The sequence below is a fragment of the Metopolophium dirhodum genome, chromosome 1, assembly GCF_019925205.1.
Source record: "Metopolophium dirhodum isolate CAU chromosome 1, ASM1992520v1, whole genome shotgun sequence".
Classification (NCBI taxonomy): Eukaryota; Metazoa; Arthropoda; class Insecta; order Hemiptera; family Aphididae; genus Metopolophium; species Metopolophium dirhodum.
In genome coordinates this window covers 132,682,242-132,709,782 of record NC_083560.1, presented here as the reverse complement: position 1 = coordinate 132,709,782, position 27,541 = coordinate 132,682,242, and the positions used below count along the sequence as shown (strand labels likewise).

General features: G+C 27.9%; 1 protein-coding gene and 1 long non-coding RNA gene across 7 annotated transcripts in view; one reads left to right on the top strand and one right to left on the bottom strand.

The window, feature by feature from the left end:
* LOC132936224 (calcium/calmodulin-dependent protein kinase type 1) overlaps positions 1-13,835 on the top strand; it is a 442,174-nt gene extending 428,339 nt beyond the window's left edge. For all 3 annotated transcript variants that reach the window (XM_061002914.1, XM_061002913.1, XM_061002915.1), the window contains one exon: positions 10,211-13,835. In XM_061002914.1, coding sequence (XP_060858897.1) covers positions 10,211-10,281 — 71 coding nt within the window. In that variant the 3' untranslated portion in view covers positions 10,282-13,835. The remainder of the gene's footprint in view (positions 1-10,210) is intronic.
* Positions 13,836-19,608: 5,773 nt separating this feature from the next.
* On the bottom strand, positions 19,609-27,538 carry LOC132934087 (uncharacterized). Of its 4 annotated transcripts, none has more exons than XR_009662979.1 (7): positions 27,250-27,538; positions 26,773-26,880; positions 26,466-26,695; positions 26,126-26,221; positions 25,889-26,063; positions 20,817-20,926; positions 19,609-20,630 (listed from the first exon to the last, which is right to left on the bottom strand). It is a non-coding gene; the product is annotated as an uncharacterized LOC132934087 (long non-coding RNA). The 4 variants fall into 4 exon arrangements; XR_009662980.1 differs by having other exon boundaries at positions 25,900-26,063; positions 27,260-27,536; XR_009662977.1 differs by having other exon boundaries at positions 25,900-26,063; positions 27,250-27,535.
* Between the last annotated feature and the right edge of the window lie 3 nt (positions 27,539-27,541).

The following is a 27,541-nucleotide window of genomic DNA, read 5'->3' as shown; positions in this document are numbered from 1 at the left end:
TCAAGCCCGGATTGACGACCTATCGGACCCAAAACACAATAATCTTGCCCCCCCCCCCCCACGACTTTCAAATTATAGCCCTAATCTCTTCCATTCTAAAAAAAAAAATTATATTTCTACTTTTTACGGTTGTATACAATTTAATACAATATTTAAAAACATAGTAATGACCAGCAAAATTAGTAGGAATGTAATCATCATGTATTTGTTTTAAAAAAAAAAAAAACAACTCGTCATAATGAAAATAAAACTTATCATCATCACGTTTTTGTTCACAACCCGCATTTTCACTAACAATAAATTGACAAAACTTATCATATTATTGTAGTTACCAAGCAAATATCAATTCATTACGAATTTATCTTATATCGTGATACAAACATGTTTTATTATATTTTTGTTGAAATTCCTTTAGAATGAGTGCAATAAAGAAAAACAATTTCGCGGCAATTATCGATGGACCCCTTAAATCTATGGGCCTCGGGTTCGTACCACCCACCCTGTCCCATCCACCCTTAAATCTGGGCTCGTATAACATTGGTGTATCTGGATAGAGTTTGACAACCTTTCATTTTTATATGAATTGTTGGTAAAACTTAGAGACACTGCAGCAGATATTATAGTAGGTACTTATGTGCATTTTTCAATGTTTTCATAGCTCAGTGGCAGTGCAAAGACATGCGCGTTAGTGGCGAGGTATTAGCAACGCACGTAGTTAAGCCAAAACCGTTTCGTGAGAACCACGACTCGGGTTAAATACTACCTATGCTAGTATGCTAGTTATAAAACCAAATTTTCACAATATTATAAAAAGTGAAGACATTGAACTTTTATTTTTTGAAGTCGCACTAGTGTTGAAATCAAAACGACATTGCACGATCCATGTTTTCCACTTTTTACAGTGTGCTTACGTTTGATTTCTTATCTATAACTTACTGTATTATCGTCGTTGGTTCTGTCACTCTCTCGAAACAGTAGTTTTTCCATAATAATATAACCATAATTGTTACAAACAAAATATTGGTACTGATGACGTGGGACCACTTTTAAGTTAATTTAAATTAGTGTTTAAACGTGTTATTTTAATGTTTCATAAAATTTCATTAAAACTGCCTCTATATCAGAGCCCTTGAAAAGTAGGTGGTGGCGTCCTAGCTTTATTAACTCTAGAGGCGTATATTTTGGTAACTGAACCGTGAGGTTAATTATACGATATAGTTTGTCTTCCACACGATTATACACAAATACCCGGAAGGGTTGCATATATAATTACCTATATATATCTACCTCATAGATTATCTCAACGTGTAGATAAACGATAGTTTCCGACGTAAATAAAAAAAGTTTCGTTTCCAGTTTCTGCCATGAAATATGAGTTGTATTTTTAACAAATGTTTTAGATCAAGACAATAAAGTTTTTGATAGGTACTTAAATAAAAAAAAATACTTAAAAGGCACATTATACGGAGTACAAAATTATATAATGTATATATGTATATATATATATATATACCTATATATGTAGGTCCTTAATCTGTTAAAATAGAAGGTAATTACAGTGAGGTGTATTTATTTTTACAATAAAGAATATTTACTTTACATGGTTTATTCATAAATTGCACAACCTTCAACTGATCTAACTGTGGTCAGTTTAATAAAGAACAATGTTTTAATATATTTTATACTTCGATGAGATATAATGGTGGGGCTCATGTTCGTATAGATTGATAATGGGCCGACGTCCATAATACATTATTATTATGTTTTGTGAATAATATAATAAAAATAAAATTTACCACAAATTTCACTACCTATTAGTTTCTTTTATTATAAAAAAAAAAATGTACAATAAGTAAGAAAATATTTTCTGTCTTAGGATATAACATTTTACCTTGTTAGCATGGTTGTGCCCGTTGGCCGAAAAAATAACTTGGCTGCTTTAGGTCGGGTTACAATTAATTTTACGAATTCAACATTTGTAACGCACCCATAATTCTATATAAAAATATTGCTCAGTAAGTTTATGTCTAAGATCACAAACGAATTCATAGAACAAATTTAGTACTGCGTATATTAATAAGCATGTTTAGAGATTTGAACTTTGAAGCATATGATTGTTATTTTTTTGTGGCTCCATAGAGTATATTTTGAATTTTTTTAGAGTAAACCGCTTGATTTAATTACAACGAGAAAAAACCCAACGACGGGCGACTTTTCCAACATTTATTTTGTATTTTGTATTTTTATTATTTTTAACGAGATGGAAAATCATTTCAGCGAGAAATTATATACTTACGTGAGTACTACCACCTATTCGAAGATTGATTTTTTTCCGACGGTGTTATTAATATTTTATATCGACTACAAGTACATTGTTAAAACTGTTCCGGAATCGTTGCTCGCAACTAATTCATGAACTCTACACATGAACGAACACGCTGAACTTTTGCTCGTACGATAAAATTATGTTAAGTAATTTTATCAAAATAGGTAGATGGATAATATTCTGTGCGAATACTAGCTTATTTCTTCCACCAACACTGCATGTTACTATAACGGTTTTCTTTACCATGGAAGGCGACATAATAATAATAATATTACCAAATCGATATAATAGAAGAAATTCAAGTAATGAGTGACGGCGTATTTGAAATGGAAGTGGGAAATATTTTCCTTTTTCTCCTTCCCTCATCCCTCAACAAGATCCACGTATAGGAAACATGCTATTAAACCCGAGGACAACGACGCTGATAAAAATATAGAACATTTTAAGACTAATATTTAGTTTCTAAAATGCATCACAACTAATACTCAGTAAAAACATATTTGTTACAGTAAATTTAATGTACGTGTCACACGTGTTACTGTTTAATTACAATTATTTCGATCTAAATACAAAAATGTACATCGTTTTTCATATAAAGTATACAAAACACAGTAAAAAACTTTCTTAAAACAACGTAACTGGTACTTAATATTAGTAGGAACCTATATCATATTATATGATCCGGAAGAAATTGATAATTCAAACCAGACTGAGAATTGATAATATATAATATGATAATTAATAAGATTCGATAATATTATAATATATGCATCGGTTATAATACGTAGGTACCTATAATAATATTACGCCCACATGACTTAATAATGTCAAAATTTAAAAAACATCGTTAAATTGTACTGATCTTCTTTTTCTAGCAAGCTCAATCTTTCAGATTTTTAAAATAATGTCATCACATTATATAATTAGTGATTAGGTTGGTAATCCTCTAATACAATTATATTAAATAAGCTTAAAAAAATGTAGGGGGGTTTTGGCCCCTATTTGTGCCAGAAATTATGGACACCTATATCACATCTAAACTTTAATATCTTATCAATGAAAACATTTCGTTCAATGTTCGACTAACGTCGGTAAAACTATTGATTTAAAAAAGAATATTTTGCTGCAAAATTAATATTTTAGGTTGAAATAAAATTTAAAAAAAAGAAAATCACGCTATGATGAAAAAAAGTAAAATTCAAATTATATAAAATCTTAGAGTTACTGCTTATAAACACTTAATAGTATCTACTACAACCTGTAGAGTGTAGATACATATATGTTTCTTTAAAAAACACAAAAATTGAGTTGTAAAACCAGCAAAGGCCCGTCAGATCACTTCGTATAAAATAACATAATATAGTGCGGAATTCGTGTATAAAGTGGCGCACTAGGTCACGTGGGTTTCCTATAATATGTGTATGTTTCTTACTAACTATACACAACAAGTCCGATTAACCCGACGCGGCAGCCGAATCCCGTTGGACCGACACGTGAACTCGAAACTTAATAATAACTTAAAATTACTGTACGCGCGGTATGTTATTGAAATTTTACCCCGTCAACTTTTTCAAGTTTACCGCCAAGTTCGTTTAATAAATGAATAATCGTATCACGGCTGCCAAAAATTTGCACTGAAATTAAAAACACGTGCACTTCCCACGTATTGCGGACTGGCTGGGGATTCTACTGCACCTAAAGGATGCCACTCCTAAAATTAGGGGTCGAGAAGGAGGGAGCCAGAGGAACGACCGCTCCTAAAAATTTTTAGTGGTTGGGTGGGTATACATATTTAGCATATAATATTATGTGCAATGTACATAGACTTGAAGGAATTAAGTACTAACATGAATAATAATAACCAACAAGATTATCTGAATATCTAAAAGTAAACAAACCAGAAGAAGCTGCTATCAATGAATAGAGGTATGCGTTAACTTCTGAAAGGGTTTTAAAAATGAATGGTTATTTAAATAAAATATGTTAAGTAAATAATAAACGTAGTGTAATTTGATGTTAATGCGAAGAATATTTATTTTATTTCATTTAATACATCATATACGTTTTTTTTTTAATGTTTGATATCTTTGCTCCTTATATTGTGTTGAAATTGCTCACCTCGACAGTGCTACACATCCCTTACCTTAAAATATATTTACCACAATCTGCATGAATGTGCCATATTCATATACATTCAATAAGTAGACCATACGTATTGTCTCGAAGTTCACATATTATACAAAATACAAAGTATATTATGATGTAGGTACATGATATAATTTTTACTTTAATTTTGTTTGAATAATATATAATACTGTTTGTTCACTTACAACTCTGTTTAAGTTGGTAACTAAGGCCCATTTATGTTTTTTTAACATATTTTAAAAATTGAACTACCTAATGTAATATTCTATAAAATATATTTATTTAATTTTGCACATTTTTGTTGTTTTTTAACCTAGAGTTGTGTAGCATCCCGTGCACTTCTTTTACCAGTCCGAGTATGGACTACATAATATTATTTTGTCGTCATCTGTGGGATGGCTGCAGAATAAAATAATAGATGTATAGTGTGCGTGTTTGTTCGTCTAGTGAAACGTTTATTTCCGTCCCGACGATATCTTATTAAAATGCTTTTATCGTCTGTTGAAACAACAGCAAATTCATCGACATTTTTATTTGTCGTGTAATATTTATAATTGGATAATTATATTTTATATTTGTGTTAACTATTACATTTATACATTTATTTCACTGCGTATTTTTTCTCCGTCGGTACATTTTTTTCCCAATTAGAAATTTTGAAATATGATTCCGCGAAAAAAATATCTGTACAAGAGACACACAATTATTTCATAGTTAATTACTAATTAGGTAGTTTTTCAAATTGTTGGATTATTTAATATAAAAATAAAAATAATTTAATTTTTGTTTAATCTCTCTTAAAAAATCAGTTAGTGGGTGGGCAATGGACAAATACGGTGAGGCAGTTGAACAGTCTGCAGGCAACCCTTATTGTAAACCATTAAAATCCGGAAAATCAAAATAATTTCCAGTAAGTAAATATAAGTTGTATCGTGAAATATTTTTTAAAAAACAGGTCGAAAATTGACTAACGATTGAAACAAATAACAATGGAGTAACATACAATGTACCAGTATCGTTTAATTCCTGCACTTACGTTTATATGCACCCCAAAATAAAATAGAAAATGCATTGAAATTCCATTCCTATTTTGCATTCCATAACAACGATAATTACGTGATTTCGAACCACCAAAAATGCTAATTTCAAACTTTCCAACGCTGCGGCCGATGCAGTTATGAAATTCATCAAATACCTGGTGTAGTTTTATTATTTGCATAGGTAGGTATTGCATTAAATATTATATCATCTCAGATCCTCGAAAATAATACTTTTCACCAAACTTTATTGAACCGCACGCAGCCAGTGTTGGAACTATATTACTAATATTACATATTAGGTTTATGTTAATAATTTAAATCTTACGAATTTCATCAAGTATTCAGCATCCAATTGTCATACGAGATCAAACGTCCAAACGTTGAAATGTGATTTTACAAAGGCCCCGAAATTAGAGCGGCATTCCAGCGATGAATTTGCTCGTTTGTTATTCCTCTCGGCTGAAATAAAAAACTTTAAAGCATCAAAACTGCAGGACGAATGAAATTAAAATCGATTTTTACTCTGCCAGAACAATAATAATAAATTCATAATATATTCAAACGTATTGAGATTCCTAGTATGAAATGCAAAATCAAGAACGTGCTATATAGTTGTAAGGTTTTTCATTGAAGGAAACAACATTGACGATCTTATTCTCGATAATTTTTTTTTAATAATAATATTGTTATTATTTATATTCGTATTGGACGGCGCGGTGTATATTATGCTATTTTTAGCGAGTATAATATTATGTTTCTTCCGATTCTTAACCATCGCGCTGTTAAAAATAAATGAATTTACTTTAAAATCCTCCGATTAAATAATATTATATAATGTTACATCAAATTTTGAAACCGTGGTAATTTGCAGGCGAACCAAATTATAATATTATATTGTAGGTAACAACAATAATTTTACTTTCGACGAAAAAAATGTAAATCAATCGTATGAACAAAATAAAAAAACAGCTTCGTAGTTGTTATCAATAAATAAGTTTATAATATTATTTTAAATAACAAACGTTTAATAATATATTATTAATATAGGTACTTTATACGGAGTCAAAATATATAAAATAGTAAAATACGCCTTAAATTTTTTTTTATATAGGTAAGTACACTAGTCCAAGTATAACAACCACTAGACTAAAATATAGTACTTAAAGATTAATGACTCAGAAACTTGTCGTTCAAATGTTGAATGAAAATCATCAACGTTTTCAAAAAAAAAATCTGCTTAACATTACAGTAAAAAAAAAAGGATTCTTGAATGCAATAGATAACTTTGTGATACCACAGGACGCTATTCTTAAATAATAAAAATTTAATTAAAGTATTTTAAACGAATCGACGATCGTAGGTTATGTGTTATGATCTTATGGTATTACCTATAATATTACTTAAATTATAAATTAGTATATACAGTATAATTAGTAAATTATTCAAATTGTGTAATGCATAATAACCATAAATTATAAATTATTTAATCTTTAACTTTGTTACAAGTTTTCAACATATTATAATCAATCACGTACACCAGATATTATGTGCGTTTAGGGTTTATTTTCGATAGTGATCCAGCTAGACATGTAAAATCGTCTTAAATTATTTATAATGGACTCTATAAAGAAAAAAACAATTTTAACACATTTTAGCAACAGGACCTTTTTATTACTTTTTAATATAATATGTATTATCTATACTTAATATTATTATAGTTTACGCTGAAAAAAGTCGTGTAATCGCGATGACTCACTCTGTTCAATAGGTAGATAATTCAGGGGCGGACTGGCTATAGGGTGCCGGGTGAGCGATCCCCACCTGGACCTGACAAAAATTTGTGCTGCTCGAATAAATTTGGGCCGATAACTTATAAATGTTTTATCACTAGCCAAAAATTGGGCCGAAATTTCTGTTTCCCCGGTGCCAATTTTTATTCCCATTCCGCCCCTGGTAGGTATATATTATTATGTATAAGTAAACTCACGCAATATTTAATTCGTATACGACACCACAACACTTGCTTTATGTACACGTACATACGTCTACTGTTGATTATATTATTTATATAATATATAGGTAGGTAGGTACCTAGGTACAAAATATAAATATTTTATGTTTTATGGCCTACCTATATATCTTGCTGATATAGGTCGCGCACCGAAATGCATTTTCGACATCTGGTACACCTATAATACAGTTGCAGCTGCATCTCGACCATAAAACAAAAATGCAATATTTTGTAGAGGTATAATATTACCCAATGATAGTCAGTATCGTGCACTGTGCAGTGTTCGTAATTGGATTATATAGGTCTCTAATTTTCTTTTAAACCGAAAACATTATACCAACTTACCTAATAATAATAGTTGTCTTATACCTAATGTTCTACATACCATAATAACTATTATTATTATTATTATTATTGTTATTATTTATTTGTGTACAGAGAAAACTCCATTTAGAAAACAAAATATCGGCTATAATATAATATATAAAAATATGTGTAGGTAGTGTTTAAAAATTACAAAACAAAAAGCTGGCGCTAGTATCGAAATTTTGTCGAATTTTTGTAGGTACTTGAGAGACGACGTATTATATTAAATGATGGCTCAACCCGTGTCCTGTTTATATTTACTTGAATTCCTGTGGACTCTCACTCCCTTCGGCCACCCTCTGCAGACAAATAGGTTAGATAATGCGAAATAACTCGCTCCTTGTCCGACTCGTTAATTAACAATAACAACAATAGTACAAACAGTTAAAATATATTATTATGAACCGTTCTCGTTCTGATGAGAGAACAACCGACGTTGATGACTGTCGGCAGGAATAAAAATGTCAAAAACGTCTAGAAAATGAATATACATATTGTATATTTGTCGGTGCTCCTAAAACACGGGTTTCAGTTTTACATATTTTAATAACATCAGATTTCCTACGAAAGAATCGCATAAAACGCGTTTCCGCAAAGTGCATAATATTATATGGTTTTCATTTGGATTAATTCCCTGGAAAGGTATTTTACACTGTCTTGTTCGTTTATAATATTTTGACGACCACTCGCCAAACTATAAATTATTAACTGTTACAGGAAACGAAAATCAAAAATGTTATCAGACAAATAATTTATTATAGGTACCTACAATATAATAAAATCCGCCATAAAATTATTTATTAATATTATACATATAGTTAGGTATAATAGTATCATCCGATAATTTGAATCGTTTGTGCTGACGGCGGGCAAATGTATCATTATGAATATTTAATGACTGATTAAAATGTTTATGAGAACAATATCTGATTCTGATTAAATATTAAAATACCATCATTGTTGTACTCATCCGGGAACGGTGCCGCTCGGTGAAAGCAAAATATATTAAGTTAATACTTTAACTTTTAAATTAATTACCATATAATTATATTATGAGTATTCAATGCAAGTTGTAAGTTCTAAATGACGATACGAACACTATCGCGTATAATACAATATTTCTTAATAAGTTTTCAACTATAATCAATTAAGTAGGTCACGTGAATTTCAAGACTGTGTTACTTACCCGACATCGACGACGACGAATTTTCCGAAAACAATTTTCACCGTATATAAATTCGTGACAAATATTAGATTTTAATAATATATAGAAAAGCATCTTATATCTTGCATGCACTTATTGACTAAGGTCGTTTTGCGATGAATGCAGTAATTAGTAGTAAATATTATTATATAGTTATAATACTGCCTATAGTGTACCTTATATAGTTTATACCTACAATAATATTATATAGTGCGTAGTTTCACATTTATTTGTGCCTTGTTTGTTTTATATACAAACAATTATTATACAATTAATACTACAAATTTACATTATATTTTAGTTTTAAGTCTACCTTATCAATCATTGCAATGTTTGTGTTTCTATATAGGTAGGTACATCTATTATTATCTTATGTAGTAGATACCTATATAACATTTTTATTCATTATAGAGTGTTCCTTTTTTTATGGCATTATTTTACGTTTTACCAAATCAAACCTAAAATACTGGTCTGATTACATTATAAAATAACATAGAGTTTAAAGATTGCACGATCTAAGGCCAGTTAATGATTTATTAGACGATTGTACCTATATCAATTATCTGTTATTGGATATTGCGTGCTAATATTTATATTTTTAGCGATAAATGTTATTTTATAATATTATAAACATACTTTTGAATATTATGTAGAAAAAAACTTAGTCCAAAACTTATGACGTAACGACATAATAATATTATTATAACAGAAATAGCCGATAGGGTTGCTCGAGGAGATTGTTAATTTTTGAGGCATTAGAAAACGGTGTGGAAAAGGTGTGGACACGTGTTTACGTTGTGGGCGAGTAAGTAAACCATCGTTAGTGTGATCGTGTTAGTATTGAATGGAACAGCGTATTCAGATCTAAAAATTTAATCTAAGCCAAAATTGAACTGTTTAGTGTTTGGACTGTACAAACCAAATTAAATTCTTTAAAAAGTCGATTTGTCTATTTTCTAGGTCTAGGTTAAAGTAGGTAGGAATCGTTTTTGGATATTATTTTTTTCAAACCGAAGTGTATTGAAATCCAATAATGATTGATTGTATTATTTTGTTGATGTCATTACACTATCGATAACCGTGTCTAATCCGATCGTTACCATGTTTACTGATTGCAGCAAGCATACCACGCGACAACGGTGGTGCGGCAGATGAAAAAAATGGCCTTGAACAGCGGAGCAGGAATTAGCCAGGATGCGAGAATGGACAACCAGGACTATCTGGTCAACGGGATGACCGAATCCAACAGACTCTAAGAATTTCTCGTTTTACTTTCATATTATACAATTAATATTATCATAATTATTATTATTATTACTCTTCTAATTTTTAAATATTATCATTATTTTATCTTTTATTTTATTTCATTTTTTAAAATTTTTTTTGTGTTAACGAGAATAATTCTACACATATCTCTTATATATCGATAAAATAATATAAACTCTTTACCCAGTAACCCATCACCCAATCAGATTCGTTTATACAGATGTATCAAACCATAAGAGCGGCGATAATAATATACAATAGCCAATAGGTATATATAATATTACATAAGTGTACTTATAAATTGTGTAATTTTTAGACGTATATGTATATACATAACGCCATATGGGTATCGACTATATTATATATAGTATAATATAATACCTATGTGTATATATTATAATTTCTAACATATTTCTAACATAATATACAAAAATACACGCGAGTACACGCGAAATTAATTTCTTTACTTTGCCGTAAATCAAATATTTTTTGCTCATCATGACTTCGACGACGTTGTATAATACAATATTCAAAAAAAAAATAATAATAAAAAAAAACGTGTAGAATTATACTAATATTAACAATATTATAATTATTAATGTTAAAAAAAAAAAAAAAAGACATTAGAATTTACACATTTATTTTAGTAAGTGTAATAATGATTATAAATCGAAACGTAAGTACATAAATATAATATTATACACAACGCGCCATGTCCCTTCCGTAGAATTTTCGCTCCAAATACAAAATACTAACCCACGGGTTCGCACATTTTCTTTTATTCAATCCGACCGAACCGAAACGGTTTCGACAATAAATTTCGTCGTTTGAGCTGTATAGGTACACTGCGTATATTATACATTCTTTGAGTAAAACGAGATTCGACATTGTTTGATAATAATAACAATATTATTATGTACATTTCAAGTTTGTACACATTATATTATTTCAATAATACGCTGAAAACAAAAACTCAATTAATATTAATGAAAAGTAAAATATTATATCGTTGTAAAATATATATTTTAGATGTGATAATATTATATAATATATTATTATTATATATTATATTTATTACAAAACGTTACATCGTCTAAAGAATAGTAAGTACGGGCAGACGCGTTAAATATTATAAAGTACTTTCGATTTTCGAATAATTATATTTGATGGATACAGTTTAATTTTAAATAGGTACGATATTAATATATTATATATGTATATTAAATATAAAAAAACACCCGCTTTTATTATATTATTATGTTTTATTGTTTACGACATATTATTATATTATTATACATCGTTCTAACGTTACGGTTTTTGTTGTTTACTCTGTTAGAACTTTAAATATTATTATTATTACTATTTTCAAAAAATAAAACTCACTATAGCTACATTTACGCTATTATTATTTTATTATTATTATTATTATTATCGTCATCGTAATTTTCTACCATTTAAACTATACAATAATTATTATAATGTAGACTATAATACAATAATGCGCCCGCCGGTTGTTGTATTTTTGGTACCTACCTACTACAACTATACAGTGTCGTACGAAATAATCGAATGGAAATCGAATGGTAACATAGAAATTGATTTGTAGACCATAATATTATTAAACACAATAATTATACACATGCGGGTAGGTACAGGATAAGACGTGGACAACAAACTGCGTTAGGTTTTTTAAAAAAATTACAATTACCGATCATGCAGATTATTATTTTTTTATAACGGATAATAACTATAACATAATATACATTTAAGTAATTTGTGTGCGTTGCTCAAATACGTCCGCGAGGTGAATCTCGCCGACCATATAGGAACCGTTTAAGAAAATGATAATAATAATATGTTAAACAAATACCTGTAATGTTGCCCCCGAGCTGCATCATGAAGCATTCGAATATACATAGTTATTCACCTACTTTTTTCCCCCATCGACACATTCGAAAAACTATAGGTACCTACCTACCTATTACCTGGACACGATCACTTTTCTGAAGGCGTATTATTATTATTATTATTATTATTATTAGTCCACTGACCGGTGTTGAATGGGTAGTGTTAAACATATTATCATTCGACTTCTAAAGTTCTCTATAACCGTCCGCGGACGAGTCGTTTACAGCGATCATAAAATATGATTATGATAATAACCACCTGTACGGTCAAAAATTTTTTTAAATATTTTGGCGTTTATTTCCGTGTCGTTTTGTTTAAGAGACTCGTATTTCGAACACACTATAATACATACCGAGTGGTAATATTATGATAATGGTTATTTTTAAAATATGGTCAGTGGTCACTAAACTATAAAAGGTATAATCCATAGACACAGTCAGAAACACACATGATATTATATTGATGAAATAATATTTTAATGAAACAGCTCGTTGTTCATACATTATTATTTACCTAATTATTATTATTTTTACTGCGACAACAACAACAATAAATCATTAAAATTATAACAACAATAATAACGAATAATACTATAGGTAAATTGTATTCATATTATATTATAATATTATTGATGTTCTTATAATTTCTATTTAGTAGGACACGAATTTTACGAGAAAGCGCTTTTTATTTTACTACGCACATATTTTATATTAATTTTTATTATTAATAATATTATCATCGTTTGGATTGCTCTTTAGGATTTTTATCTTATCGTTGTGATAACTCTATTATACGCTAAGTGGGTTTTCCTTTCATTATTTTCTTACCGGTTCACAATATGACTATTTAACCAGCCGATAAATCACGAATATGGTTTTCGTCTTGTTTTAATTGACATATCATACCTAGGTATACTGTCATGTTTTAGCCTAACTCTGCGTGACCGTAAGAAATGTTATATTATTATGTTAATACTCTTATGACGATCCGGCCATGTTAGTGGTAATAATAACAATAATAATGAAGTACCTATATTTATCTTTCATAAAACTACAAATCATAATAATTTTTAGGTACAACTTGATATTATATTATATACCTAAATTTAATATATTTTAATATGACGTTATTATTTGCTGTAAAACACAAAAAAAAAACTATTTAAGTCACGCAGGTATCGCAAGTCACTGTAATGTGTTAATAACAATTATTAATAATAGCGTAAAGTTTTATCGGATTCGACGTTTCTCGGATCATAATACATACAATAATATTATATTATAGTCATCATAACATTATGTATGTTGTGTTTTAATTATTAAGTCTTATTTTTATTACAATTATTAGTAAAAATATATCTAAATTAATTTTTGTTCAACTTTGTACAATTATAAATAATATGATTTTTTTATGTGTCATAATAATACAAATAATATATACACTCTACATATACGAGTAATAGTAATATATATAAATTGTTCTTCGCATCGTAGCTGACAATTTTTTTTCAACAATTATTATTATATTATTTAAATTTTAGTGCAATAAATTTAGTTGACTACAAATGAGTGTGTCTGTGTTTTTAATTTTAGATACCTACCTGCTTACTAGTGTATCCTGGTATCCTGCAGCAAATACCTTGTTATACATATTTAGATGACTTTTTGGACAACTCAATAAATTTGTCTGTTCTGTACCGAAGTGGTATTACAGCGTTAAACCGATATAGTGGTACCAATATTGCTGATTATTTTACTCTGGTTTAGGTATAGAGATATTTGATACCAATGTTTTAATTAATCGGTAAGTACCTACGAAACTGTATGGCGTGGTGAAGGGAGGTACCTAATCAAGAGGCGGCCACCTCTGAGTATTTTAAAGGGTTTTGGGAGGATATATAATGGCTAATAGGAGGTGATTATTTAGTATTAAATATAGATGTACCTAGGTAACTATTTTAGTAGGTAATAACTACAACAGGGAGTTACAAATGTTACAGTGAAATATTAAACTTACCTCTGAACATTTTCAAATTCACCAAGCCACTGTTACGATATATGTCTTTGGTTATACTACTCATTGAGATATCGTACACACACAGGTATAAGAATTGATGGGATTTTGATATTTGTTCTATTGATACCAATAATACCGCAAATAACCATAGCCCATTTAGGTACAGTGACAATATTCACTCTGCAGGGTTACACACTAAATGTTAGCAGGCACGGATCCTAGGGGGACTATATGGGGCTTTATGCCCCAGTTCTGAAATAATTATATATTATACTTCATAATATATCTTAAATCCCAAAATTTAAAATATAATTACAATTGTAACTTTTGTTATTAAATCTATTCGATAATCTGTTATAAACTAAAATTATGATTATATTATTTGTATTTATTCTGAAAAAAGTCCTTCCCCATTTCAAATTTCAAGACCCACGCCTGCTTGTAAGTAATTTTTGATTAAAATATATTGTATAATATATTATATTATACTGAACACGAGACACACAATATGTGCACGGCGAGAATTCATTTTGATATCAATATTATCAATTTAAATTCAAATCCATCAATCAACAGAATACGTCTTTTAGAATATGTTGAGCTGGGCGATAAATGTATATTGCTATTTTTATTGTGCAATATTGTGTTTTTTTTCCGTATCCGACACCACATTCAGAATGAATAAAAAAGGTTAAATCATCAACTTTAAGGGTAGCATCTAATGGAAAATCCTATCTCTTTGGTACTTTGGATTATTTATTTCGTCAAAAGTAAAAATAGCATAGTACCTACTTTTCAAAATATTCAAATATTTGAGAGGAATGCTAAGAAAAATATGGAAAAACGGGATTATTAACGCAACCCCAGTTTTCAACAAAATCGGTTTTGTTGTAACTCAAAAATGAATGACCTAAGACTGAAGAGACGAATTGCAGTTTTCATAAAATATTTATACTGACATTTTCTAGACATGATCAACATATTTTGGGTTTTATAAGAAATTATAATTGTTGACCCTTTGATATTAATTAATATATATCAATAAATTATTTGTTTGCAAGACAATTTATTAAAAAATAAAATCTAGTGGAATCCAGGTACATTTATTTTTCGAGCGTTTGAAATTCAAATGATATAATTGGATATTTATATGAATTGATTTTTAACATAATTTGTATTTAGGATATCTTTTACATAGTTGAACAATAAGCTTAATTTATATATTAAAATATATAATAATGACAATAGACCTGCAAAATTAAGAGACCTCTCGGTGGAATTACTTCTTAGTGAAATAAATACATGTTTTTTTTTTTTTATTTAACATTTATTTTGAAAAAAAACAATCTGCAGTCTTGTTAAGTATTCGAATAAATGTATTCGAATAAAAGTATTTGAATACTTTTATTCGTATTTTTTATTCATTAAAAAAATACTTTTTTCCAATCCAGAAAAATAGTTTTAAATTTGTGACAAGGCATTTTATAAATTATGAACATTAATTGTATTCTTTAAATATTATAATATTGGCCCATGATATGATTATTTTTATAAACACCAATGTGTTGTATCCCGTATGGCCGTATCGGCCGTATCATTTGTGGTCAAAAATTATAAATAACTTATGATTACGATGTATTTTTAATTATTAATTAATACATTTTAATTACCAACCATTCAAAAACTGACAAAAACTATTTGTGAATAAAAGTATTCTAATAGTATTCGAATATGTATTCTGAATATATTTTTTAAGAACTATTCGAATACGTATTCTGAATACCTTAGTTCTCATTTATTCGAATATGTATTCCGAATACAAAATAAAAGTATTCTTTATAAGACTGACAATCTGTAAAGGTGTTTTACAATAAGCATAATATATTGTGATATCGATATATTATATATAATTTTGTACATCATTAATTTGATATTTTAAAGAAATTACCTACCCAGCAGTAGTAGGTACCTACTTACTTATCACTTATGACGTAATTAATTTTAAGTTTTTGATACATAATATACATAATAAACAATAATTTTTCAATAAACGATTTTAGAGTTTGTTGCCAAAAATGTATTAACCGTAGGAACTATTGAAACATTTCACCATTTTCTACAACTCAAATTATTGTTATAAGTATCTATTTACAGTTTAGGTAGGTACACAGTGAAACTATCGGAATAATATTTAGAGTAATATAACCCTTATAGTTATTAGTTAGTGTGTTGGTGATATTTTCGTGTTTTTATATTCAAGTTTATTACACAACGTAGATACATTTAAAACTCAACAACTCACAACCAGTAATTTTTTTATATTTTTATAATAAAATATATTTCATATAGTAGGTATCTACGTCCTACATTATAATAGTAATATACAGTTGATTGAAAACCTTAATAATAGTAAACAATTTTAAGTAAAAAAACTACCATCTGTCTATAAAAAAAATGTAAATAACTATACCAGTCTAACCTAACCTAACCCTAGGTACACTGGTTCCTGGTGTAGTGGTGTCAATCTTGGTGCAATCATAAGGTTATTGTATAAAATCAGTTTTCCGCCAGTATGTGGTCTAATATACTTGTATAAGTTAAAAGTTAAGGTTTTTATAAAGTTAGAACCTTGTAAAACTAGTATAGTAGTATCGGTGCTGTTGACCAGTTGAAAATCGATAAATAGAGGAGAATAATATAGGAATAGTTCTATACTAGCCTTCGGGTGAATCGAAAATATTATGTTAAAATCAGAAAATAATATTAAAAACGTAAGTGCACAAAATTAAATACAATACAAATTATATGTGGCAGCGTGATCTGCCAACGAGAGTGAAATCGTTTGGCGAGCATAGAATATCCACACATAACGGCAGATAGCGCTGGCGTTATGGTCGGGAAAATTATTTTTTAAAACGAATTTTACTTATAGAGTTTTTCGATCTCAATGTGTCTATTAAAGTAAAACTCGAAAACCTGTAGCTGTAAATTATTTCTATGATATTTATGACATATTTTTCTTGTATGTTTTTCGTTTTTAACCAAATTTTTTTAGTGTAGGTAATTCTGTTGTAAATTTTATACATTGCAGTTTATATATTGTAAAATTGTATAAAAAAATTTTAAAAATTAAAAATGTATAGGTGCCCAATATATTATTTTGAATAAATGATGAATAATACATTTTTTAACAGATTTAATAATGTCATACATAATACATTTTTTAAGGGCATTTTTAGACATTTTAGTATATTTGCATGCATTTTTTTAGAATTTTTAAGAACTTAGAAGTCCTAACTCTAATTATTATTACATACCTTCTTACCTATGTAGTAGTATAGCATTTTCTTAATTATTTATAATTGTTCAGTGTTTGCACCACTGCACCAATATAATTTCTTCAAGCTTTAGAAATTGGTGAATCGATGAATCGAATAAAAATTTGTAACCTTACACTTCTAGGGAAGTAACAGAGTTAAAATCCAACCATGTGGGCACAAAAATGGAAGAGTACCACAGACAGTTGAAGTTAATCTCTAAATATTGTAATCAAACTAAATTTTTTTTTGCAATCCACATTGTTAAGAGTATAATATTATATTATATTTTTTGATTTTGCATCGATTTAACTGTTATAATATGGTCCTTCTACACTACAAAATATCTTATTTTAATAATTAAATTAGGTCTAATCATTAGAGTCTAAGTATTTTTACAATTTTATTTACAGATTGTATCAAAAACTTTGTGATATAGTCAAAAAAAAGAATACAACTTATCGGACTGGGAAAATGTACAGTTATTAATTCCTAAAAGCTTTTAAAAATGCATGGAACGATAAGAAATAGTGACCAATATCAATTGGTTATTGGCACGTATCGCCTATTGGGTGCCTGTCATTTTACTATTAACCGTTACTATACATATTTCACTAAAAAAAAAAAATTTTTACATATAACCTTCATAGAAGAAAATGATATCAGTTTTCTATAGTTATTGTTATTATTTTATATTTATTAGTAACCTTCTGGTCTAGTAAACTGACTACATAAATAAACAACAAATATCACAACTAACAAATTAACAGTAATTATTATTTTTATGGTAAGTATACTAAAGTATACTAAGTTTTTAAATTATATATTATGTACCTACATTGTTATTTATTTTTTTGATGATTTAAAAACCTTTATTTTAGTAAATTATATTATAAAAAAAAAATATATTTTATTAATTTATTATTTGTAATAATAATATTTGAAACAAGACTGATGTTCTGACACACGCTTATTTATTTGTTTGTATATACAAATAGTGTTAGTTAAATTACAATCAAATTATTTTTAGTTGGGTATAGTTTTTGTCGAAATGTTTTACTACCTCAATAGACTTAGTTCTCAATTCATCAACCATTGTAATGTGTTTTAAATTCTTAGTTGACTTTGACACATCTATTTATTGTATCTTTAAACTAAGTATCTTTTAGTATTAAAAATATAAATTTTAGAAAACATATAAAAGGTATATTGTATATATAGCTATATAGAAAACTTTTTCTTAGAATTTTGTTGATGGAACTCTTTTTAAAACCTTTTGCATTAAAGTTAACTTATACATTTTTATAGTAAAATTAAATGTTACGATATCATTGCTCGCCAAAGTCACGGAAAATATAAAGTGCTTTATTCAAAACCATCTGACATGCTTGAATGCTTCCATCTGAATTAGTCAATAAAGAATGATCCTGATTATTGGTTGCATAATATATAAATTATACATTGCCTCTAAAAAAAATATGTGCAGTCTTATCATAGATAATACTTCTGATTGTTTATATTGTGGTATAAAATAAAAAATTTAATTGTGTATTAAATAACACATAGTCTGTTCAAAATGAGATTGGTATGGGCGGCCAAATAGTACGCATAGGCGTGGCAGCGCCTGACGTGTTGCCGTAGTGGGGACGGCATCTGGCCATATGTCTAACCGCCGCCCGACGAAAACTGATCGCCGCCGTGTACCAATCTCATTTTGAATGGATTATAGTTTGGATATGTTTGTTCCTTAGTTGACAGATATACTAAGTACATAATACTAACCTTCTATGTCAAGCACAGTGAGATTATTATTTTTAATTTTATTTTAAGACAAATGCTATATGCTAGCTTTTTTAAATATTAAAATTTTGACTTAAAAGTATGAATGTATGTTAAATAATATAGTATTCTTTAATTCAATTTTTTTAATTTAAGTACTTCAAATTTGATTAATGTCCTGTATTTTACCACTATGAGGGGTTTTTGATAAATTAATAAATCATTAATTATTTACTACTTTTTATTATTTACAAACATATACCTACATATAGAATTACCATCTACATAATTCTCATGAACCTCTTTTAACCTCTAGAGAAATTTAATAAATGTATGCTATGTTGACTCCACATGGGCACATGCACATTACATTATAAAATGTATTAATAATATATTTTCACAATATAACATAAATTTGAAAAAAAAAATTAATTTATATTTAATAATTTCATAACGTATAAATATGATGTTAAATTAGTTTAATAACAATTTTAGTTTTTATCTTTTTTAGATATTTAAAATACGATGATTGTCTTTGTTGTAAGCAATTCAACTCATACATTATTCTAAATATTTCTTGTGTTATTATTAATAAATAAAATATATCTCCAATAACAGACTTTTTATCTACATAATGTCTATAACATTTAATTTTTAACCTCTGCAGCAATTCAATGAAAAAAGCTATTTAGTCTTTAAATTTCTAGTTAAATTATTATATTAAAATATTATATTTTTTCAATCGATGTAACCAATAAAGCTAAAATAAAGGCGTGTCTCATGAATTGATTAAAAATATGAACTAATTTAATAATTTATCATAAAATTGTAAGAAATTCATAATGTTTAACCATTTAATTTGTATATATAGCATTTTATTTATAGCATATTTTTCATACTAATAACATAATGATGAAAAATAAATTTATATTTAAGATCCAAAACATTTATAACTGTTATTTAAATTGTACTAAATTAATGAACTTTCAATTTTAATTTCTAACTTTCTTTTTTATTTAAAATATAATGGTTGACTTAGTTGTAAGCAATCAAACTATTACTTTTTTAAGTATCTCTTCTATTGCAATTAATAATGTTAATATAATAGTATTTTTACTGGTAAATTCAAACCATCAGTAATAAAGAGAGTATCTGTGGATATCAAACTGTTTGAACACTATTATCTGAATGTACAAATTGATAAATAAAGTACTTTATAATATGAGTTTGCCTTCCTTTTCTTTCTTATTCCCTAAAACATAAAGAAATAAAAATATTAAATATATTTAATGAAAATTTTAAACTTAAAACAATATTTTGTTTAGTGTATTCTTCCTGTTCAGCTTATCTTCAGATGATTTGAGCCAGGTTTCATGAAAAATTGGTTCATTTAAAGTATTAATCAAAAAGCCACTAACTAAAAAAATGTTTAACGAACCATTAGCCCACTATTGATTCATTGAATGTTAAGTGGTTGTTTATGCAAGCTGCCATTAGTAGGTATCAGGTGTTGTATATCTTAATTGTTCATAGATTTTAATGTCTGTACTGTAAAATAAATGCACGTTTTAAAAATTATTTTTTCTTTATTAATCTAAATTAAACAATTAATAGTATTTGATTAGCTACGACAAAAATTATCTTCTAGTCCATCTGGATCTTCAAAATTGAAATCGTTAAGTTTTTACAATGACTAGTTTCCTTTAAAAGCTATTTTCAGCAGATTAAAAATGTACCAGTTGCATTGTTTAGAGGATATTATAATGTTATGCTGAAGGTGTTGTCTCCGTCTTACTAAGGCATAACATACGAAAATGAACATTCACACTCACAAGTTTTTTTTTTTGCTTGTTTAATATTATATAATATATTTGATAAAAACTAAAAGTGAATATAGTCTTGTGTTCTTATTAGTAAATTGTTATAATATTTGAACACAAAATTAAATTATGTATTTACATATTTGTCGCGAATAATAATATTTGAATGATTCCTTTATAGAAATATGTTACAGGACTATCTGATTCCGTGCACTTCGTTACCCGTTAAATGTACAAACTGTATGACTCAAATTTTTTTCAACGCGTTATTTAATATTCGGTGTATGATGTTCTAGATTTATATTAACTTTATTGTTGCCCAGAATAAACATTCTGATTCGCAGCAGTATATTATCAGGTAGGTAATCTACCTGCGGTTAGGTTAAGTTAGTTAGGTTAGGTGATGTTTGTAGGTAAGTGTATGATTTAACTCTAAAGTATCAAAGTTATACCAAGTTTGTGGTTTTTACTTAATTCCACCTACGGTGGATTAATATAATCAATTAATACAAAATCCTAACCTAACCTAATGATACTAAAACCTAATGAATAAAAAAAAACAAAATTTAATCATTTTTAAATTAGCCTATCTTCTTTCCAGAGGTTTAATCTACATACAAACATTCGTTTATATATAAATATATATTGACCAAAAATAATAATACAAATCAACAAACATGCCCGACTAACCAATAGCAACCAATATATAATACACTATTATTATTTAGTTTATTTTTTTCTGGACAACCCTTATCACTGAGGGGTATGAAAATATAAAAGATAAGATTAAACACATATTCCGTCTCCACGGTGATTCAAAAAAGTTTATTTTACTCCGTGGCATTGTTCAATCATGTGTTTTTTATTCACATTGCCATTGGTTACAAAAAAATATTATTATTAGTATTTAGTTTATTCATCACCACCACGTTATTTTCCACTAACCCCGTAACTTTTTAAATTTTTTCTTTCATATTATCTTTCTCCTGACAATAACAAACACAGCAAAAAAAGAATTAGCCAAATCGATCCAGCCGTTCTTGAGTTATAAATAGTGTAACTAACACGACTTTCTTTTATATATATAGATGTTATTATATTATAATTATATCACTGTGTTTAATTTAAAATGCCAAGTCTATTTAGTCAATTTAGTCAGCTGAATTAGGGGCTTTTAAATTTGCTCCTATAACTTCCGTCGACATGGAAAGGTCTTTAAGCTGCTATAAAAACATATTGCGTCCTAATCATCGTCAATTTACTTTTGACAACCTAAAAAAGTATATGATTATCAATTGTTTTGTTGACGGCAAAGTAGATCCTAACTCCAATGAATAAATACTTATTTTTAATGCATTCCTAATTAATGTTAATAAAATAATAATATAATGTAGTGTTGTATAATTTATATTTACGTACTTATTTAATATACTCATTTTATAATTTTTTTTCAAGAATAAAAACATTTATTTTAGATAATATCTTGTATTTTTAATTACATAATTGGATAAAATTAAATACATAAATATGTAAATGTTTTTAAATTTTTAATACATACAAATCCGCATCCTAATAATTACCTATAGTCATATAAAAAAAATAATAGAGTGAATCTACCTGTTTAAAAAACATAAATGTAAGAACATTATTTGTGTTCTCTCGTTGGTTTTTTACAATATTTTAATTTTTAGTGAATTATGAGAATTTGTAAATATTAATTTTTTATATACCCATCACTAGGGCTAAGGACTTCTATTACCCAAAAGCTTCAAACTATAAATGCACATTGCATTTATAAAACAAACAATATGCCCTTAAAATATGCTCTAAAAGTCTAAAAACATGTATTATATAAAATATAGTGCCTAAATTATAATATTTATGCAAAAAAAAATATAAAAAAATAATATTTTAGTTAGTTATTGACAAAAACTTGAAAAATTAATTGCACGATAGTCAAATAACAGTATAGGATAAATTATGATGGACAACTAAAGTTTACTTCCTACACAAGCCTCGTGGTGTTATCGGACAGATAATGAAGTACCTAACCAATAATATTAATATTATAATAATAATATTACCTATTTGTATAATAGGTAGACATTAAGAAAATAATATTTCTACACGATATTTGTAAGTTATATTATATTTTATATAAAAAAATTCCACATTTGTACCTTTAAAATAATATGCTCTTAATTTATTCAATATACTCAAATATGCATTTATATGCAATGACGACAAAATATGCAAAATAAAGTTTTAAATATAACCTTCTTGTGTTCTGTAACATCACTCACATTATTCTGATATATCTATCCAAATAAGAAAAAATTAATTTAATTAATTAAAAGTCCTCAACCTTATTCATAACTCACTTAAAAATAAAAATATCTAAAAATCCAACAAGAGAACACGAATAATGTTCTCACCTAAAAGTTTGATAATAGATCAATTCAAGGGCGCCCGCAAGGAGGGGCAGGGGAGGGACAACTCCCCCCCCCCCCTAGCTTTCCTGTTAGTTAAAATAATTACATCCAAATTAAAAATATCCCAAAAATCTAAAAATCATTATTGGTACCAAGGTGTGGTGTGTTATTATTTATATTCTGTAGATATACTTCGTGATAATAGATTTCCGCTAATTTATTATCACGATATACTGTGATTTGAAGTTAGTAACAACTAACAACTACTACAATCGATTATTTGTGGACTGCGGTTATCTAATCGTTGAATTGAAGAGTGTGAATTTTAGTCTGATATTTAATGATGTAAGAAACTGTGCAATTCAATTTAACTTGGACATACAAATTCCACGAGTAGTGTCAAAACAAACTCATCGTCAAAATATTGTTACATATACTCCTGATGAGTACTTTCGGATTTCTATATAATATACCTTTATTGATTCTTTAATTCAATCCTTAGAAATTCGTTTTAGTCCAATAAATGAAATACCATTTAAATTAGGATTTTTACACCCATCGACTATGTTAAAAATGACAAAAATAAATTTTATTGACATTTTAAAAGAATTAGACACTCATTATAAAATAGAAAACTTAGTAGAAGAAGGTCAAACATGGTATGATTATTGGGAGATGATGAAAGAGTCTTCATCAATTAATGAAAAGGAAAATATTTCTTTTTTTTTTAAAGATTGTGAATTTTATCGAACTGTTAAGAAAAGTATTATTATTTATATGACTATTCCACCAACAACTTGTAGTACAGAAAGAACATTCAGCACATTACGTTGTGTTAAAACCTGGTTACGTTCAATAATGTGTGAGAATCGTTTATCCGGATTATGTATGTTAAGTTTTCATAGAAAAAAAATTGAAGACCTTCATTTAACTGAAAAAGTTGTTGATGAATTTGGGAAAAATAAAATAAAATTGCAATTTGTGTTCAATTAGTTAATAAAAGTATTTAATTAGTATAAAAGTGTTTGATTATTAATAAAAATTAAGGCTGTCCCCAACCCTGAATTTTCACTTGCGGGCGCCCTTGGATCAATTCACTATAATATTAAAGCTAACCACACAAAATTGGAACTGCTTAGCGTAGATTTTAGTATGTTATGCGTTAGTAAAATAGAGACAATTACCCAACACATGTATTAGTTGATACACGCTGTCATTGAAAATGAAACAAAAGTAATTATTATTAATAATATAATAATACTGTATTTGTTTTTAAATAATAATATTATAATTAAGAGAACATTGTACCCATATGTGTTATCAAGTAATACAGTAATGCCTGTGTGTAATAATGTTACGCAAATTACAAATTAGTAATTACTAATTACCGTAAAAAAATTACTTTTGCAGTAACGCTAGTATTTTTTCAATATATTTTATTTAAATTAACGCAATTGTAATGAGAATACTTTTTAAAAGTAATTTCTACGGAGTAAAGTGTTATTTTCATCGTTTTTTTTAAATAAGTTACAAATGTAGAATTTATGATACACCCCTAAAGACTAGGAATCTAGGATATTTGAGAAAAATTAAAAATCAATTAAATTTTAGATAATAATCAACAGTATTATTAAAGGTCTCAGGAATTAATACTTTTACATTTGGTTTATCTATAACATTAAGTGATTAACAATGCACCTACATCATCAATGTTATACCTGTACTGATTACTGCTATACAATTTATATAATAGTATACCTACTAGTTCAAAGTCGTTATTTGAAATGATTTTGTAGTTGATTTTTAAGTAAGTGACATTATTTGTAACACCCTATTTTTCTGTTGACAAAGTAACGTAACGTGATAAAAATAATGTCTGGTAACGCGAATATAATTTAAATAAAAATATTTAATGAAACGTGTAACCTACAGTACGCATCACGAAAACGTGCGGATGACCGCCGCGCGCCCAGTGGCAATTTCTCGTTGGTGGTGGCCAATCTGTTTCGCGCCAAATATAAAATTTAAAACTCGTATTTTTATATTAATAAATTATGTGTATGTATTTAATGATATTAAAGTCAACAAAAGACAGGGACATTTTTAAAGGTGCAGGTTAGTTGTTTTTTTCAAAACATATAGTACCCGTCGCGCCAGTGGCGCGCACCTGTGATGGATCAAATATTAAGGCCCACTGGTTTACTGAAAAACCGACACACAGCGCGCTGCGGTCATCCGCACGTTTTCGTGATGCGTACTGTAACTTTACTTTTCCAAAATAATTGAACCAACACTGAGTCTAATACACCATGCATACATTTCAGCAAGTTTGACTTTTCTTCTTAGTTTGATGGGCTGTAGAGTGCAGACTGGTACAAGGCCGAATCATCATCCATTGCAGCAATGTTATGGTCCAAAACCAAACGGGGAAACCTATAAAATATAATTTTATATATTTGTAACTAATTAATTTTTTCTGACTTTTTGAATATTACCAGACTGATGAGCTGTTTCAATCTCTGTTACAATCCCTTTTTCCAACTTCAGATTCATACACTGAAGAAGGTAACACAATCTCAAGTTTTTTTTTTCTATAATCACAAGAAAAAAATGTTTAATTTACAGTAGAAGCCACTTATTAGGAACACTTTTGGACCAAGGTGAAATGTGTCAATTAACCGATTATTTCTAATATGCAATTGGTTTCTACTGGTATGTCTCTAGACATTTTGTTTTAAAATTTGATTGTAATATTATATAGATTATCCGTGTTTCTAAAAAGCTACTTCTACTGATTTTGTTTTGTTTTTAATACCTAATTAAAAATAAATTTACCTTTTTCATTCTTATAATTTATAACAATAATATAAAATCAATGAATCCGTAGGTAGTTGCTTAGATGCAAGGTAAGCATTTTATTTTCATTTCTGACATTTGTTATATAAAACTGAATGAATCCGATTATTTATTAAGATAACTAGGTACTCGTACTCCAGCTAACGATTGATTTTTAGTTTTCTCATTTTTTATCACCCACACTCATAATGCAGCTGGATCTTAGATATCTGTAAAAATAAAAAACAATATTATTGGACTATCATAGTATATACACTTTTATGATATTTTATAACATTTTTTTTACCTAGATACCTCTAACATTCTGTGAAATGAAAAATGACAATCATCAATGCCCCAAGTCATTGGTACATATCTAATACCTTGATACGCCTTTGCAATATCTGCCATAAACCTTAAAAAAAAAAAAAAAAAAACGTTCACTGGTTGTATTCATCAGATAAATTATGTTTTATCTAGTATTGTGTACGGTTATTCGGTTCAAGCCGATATCGTCCGTAATCTGTAATCTGATATCGTTCGTAATCGTAAAGTTGTTTTTTATTATAGTTGACACTTAAGGAATTCAACACAAAACAATTCGTTTGAAGAATTTTACTTATTTATTTAAATATGTATACCAAAACACCGTTATAAAAATAAAATAGAATTACAATAGTCTTCACGGAATCGCTGGCTTTTTACGACTGTCTAACAAAATGCATACATCGACCAGCGATTGCGTAGTAATAAGAATATCAAAAAAAAATTTGAAATACATTACCTATGCTTACATGGCTAAAATATCCTAATGTATAGTGTATTCTACAGTGTAATACTACAGCCAAGGGTTCCCAACACCGGTACCTCCATTCTCATATAAATAGGAACAAAACGTGTAGTTTAAAAACTATACTAGAAAAATACTAAACAGAATTTCGTAGTAGGTAGTCGAAAGCGCAACTTACAATCGACGAATCGTGAGAAAATAAATAATAATATAAAATTAACACTGAACATTTATGATTTACGTGGATGCAATCATAATAATCGAATACTCGATTTATTTATTCGAG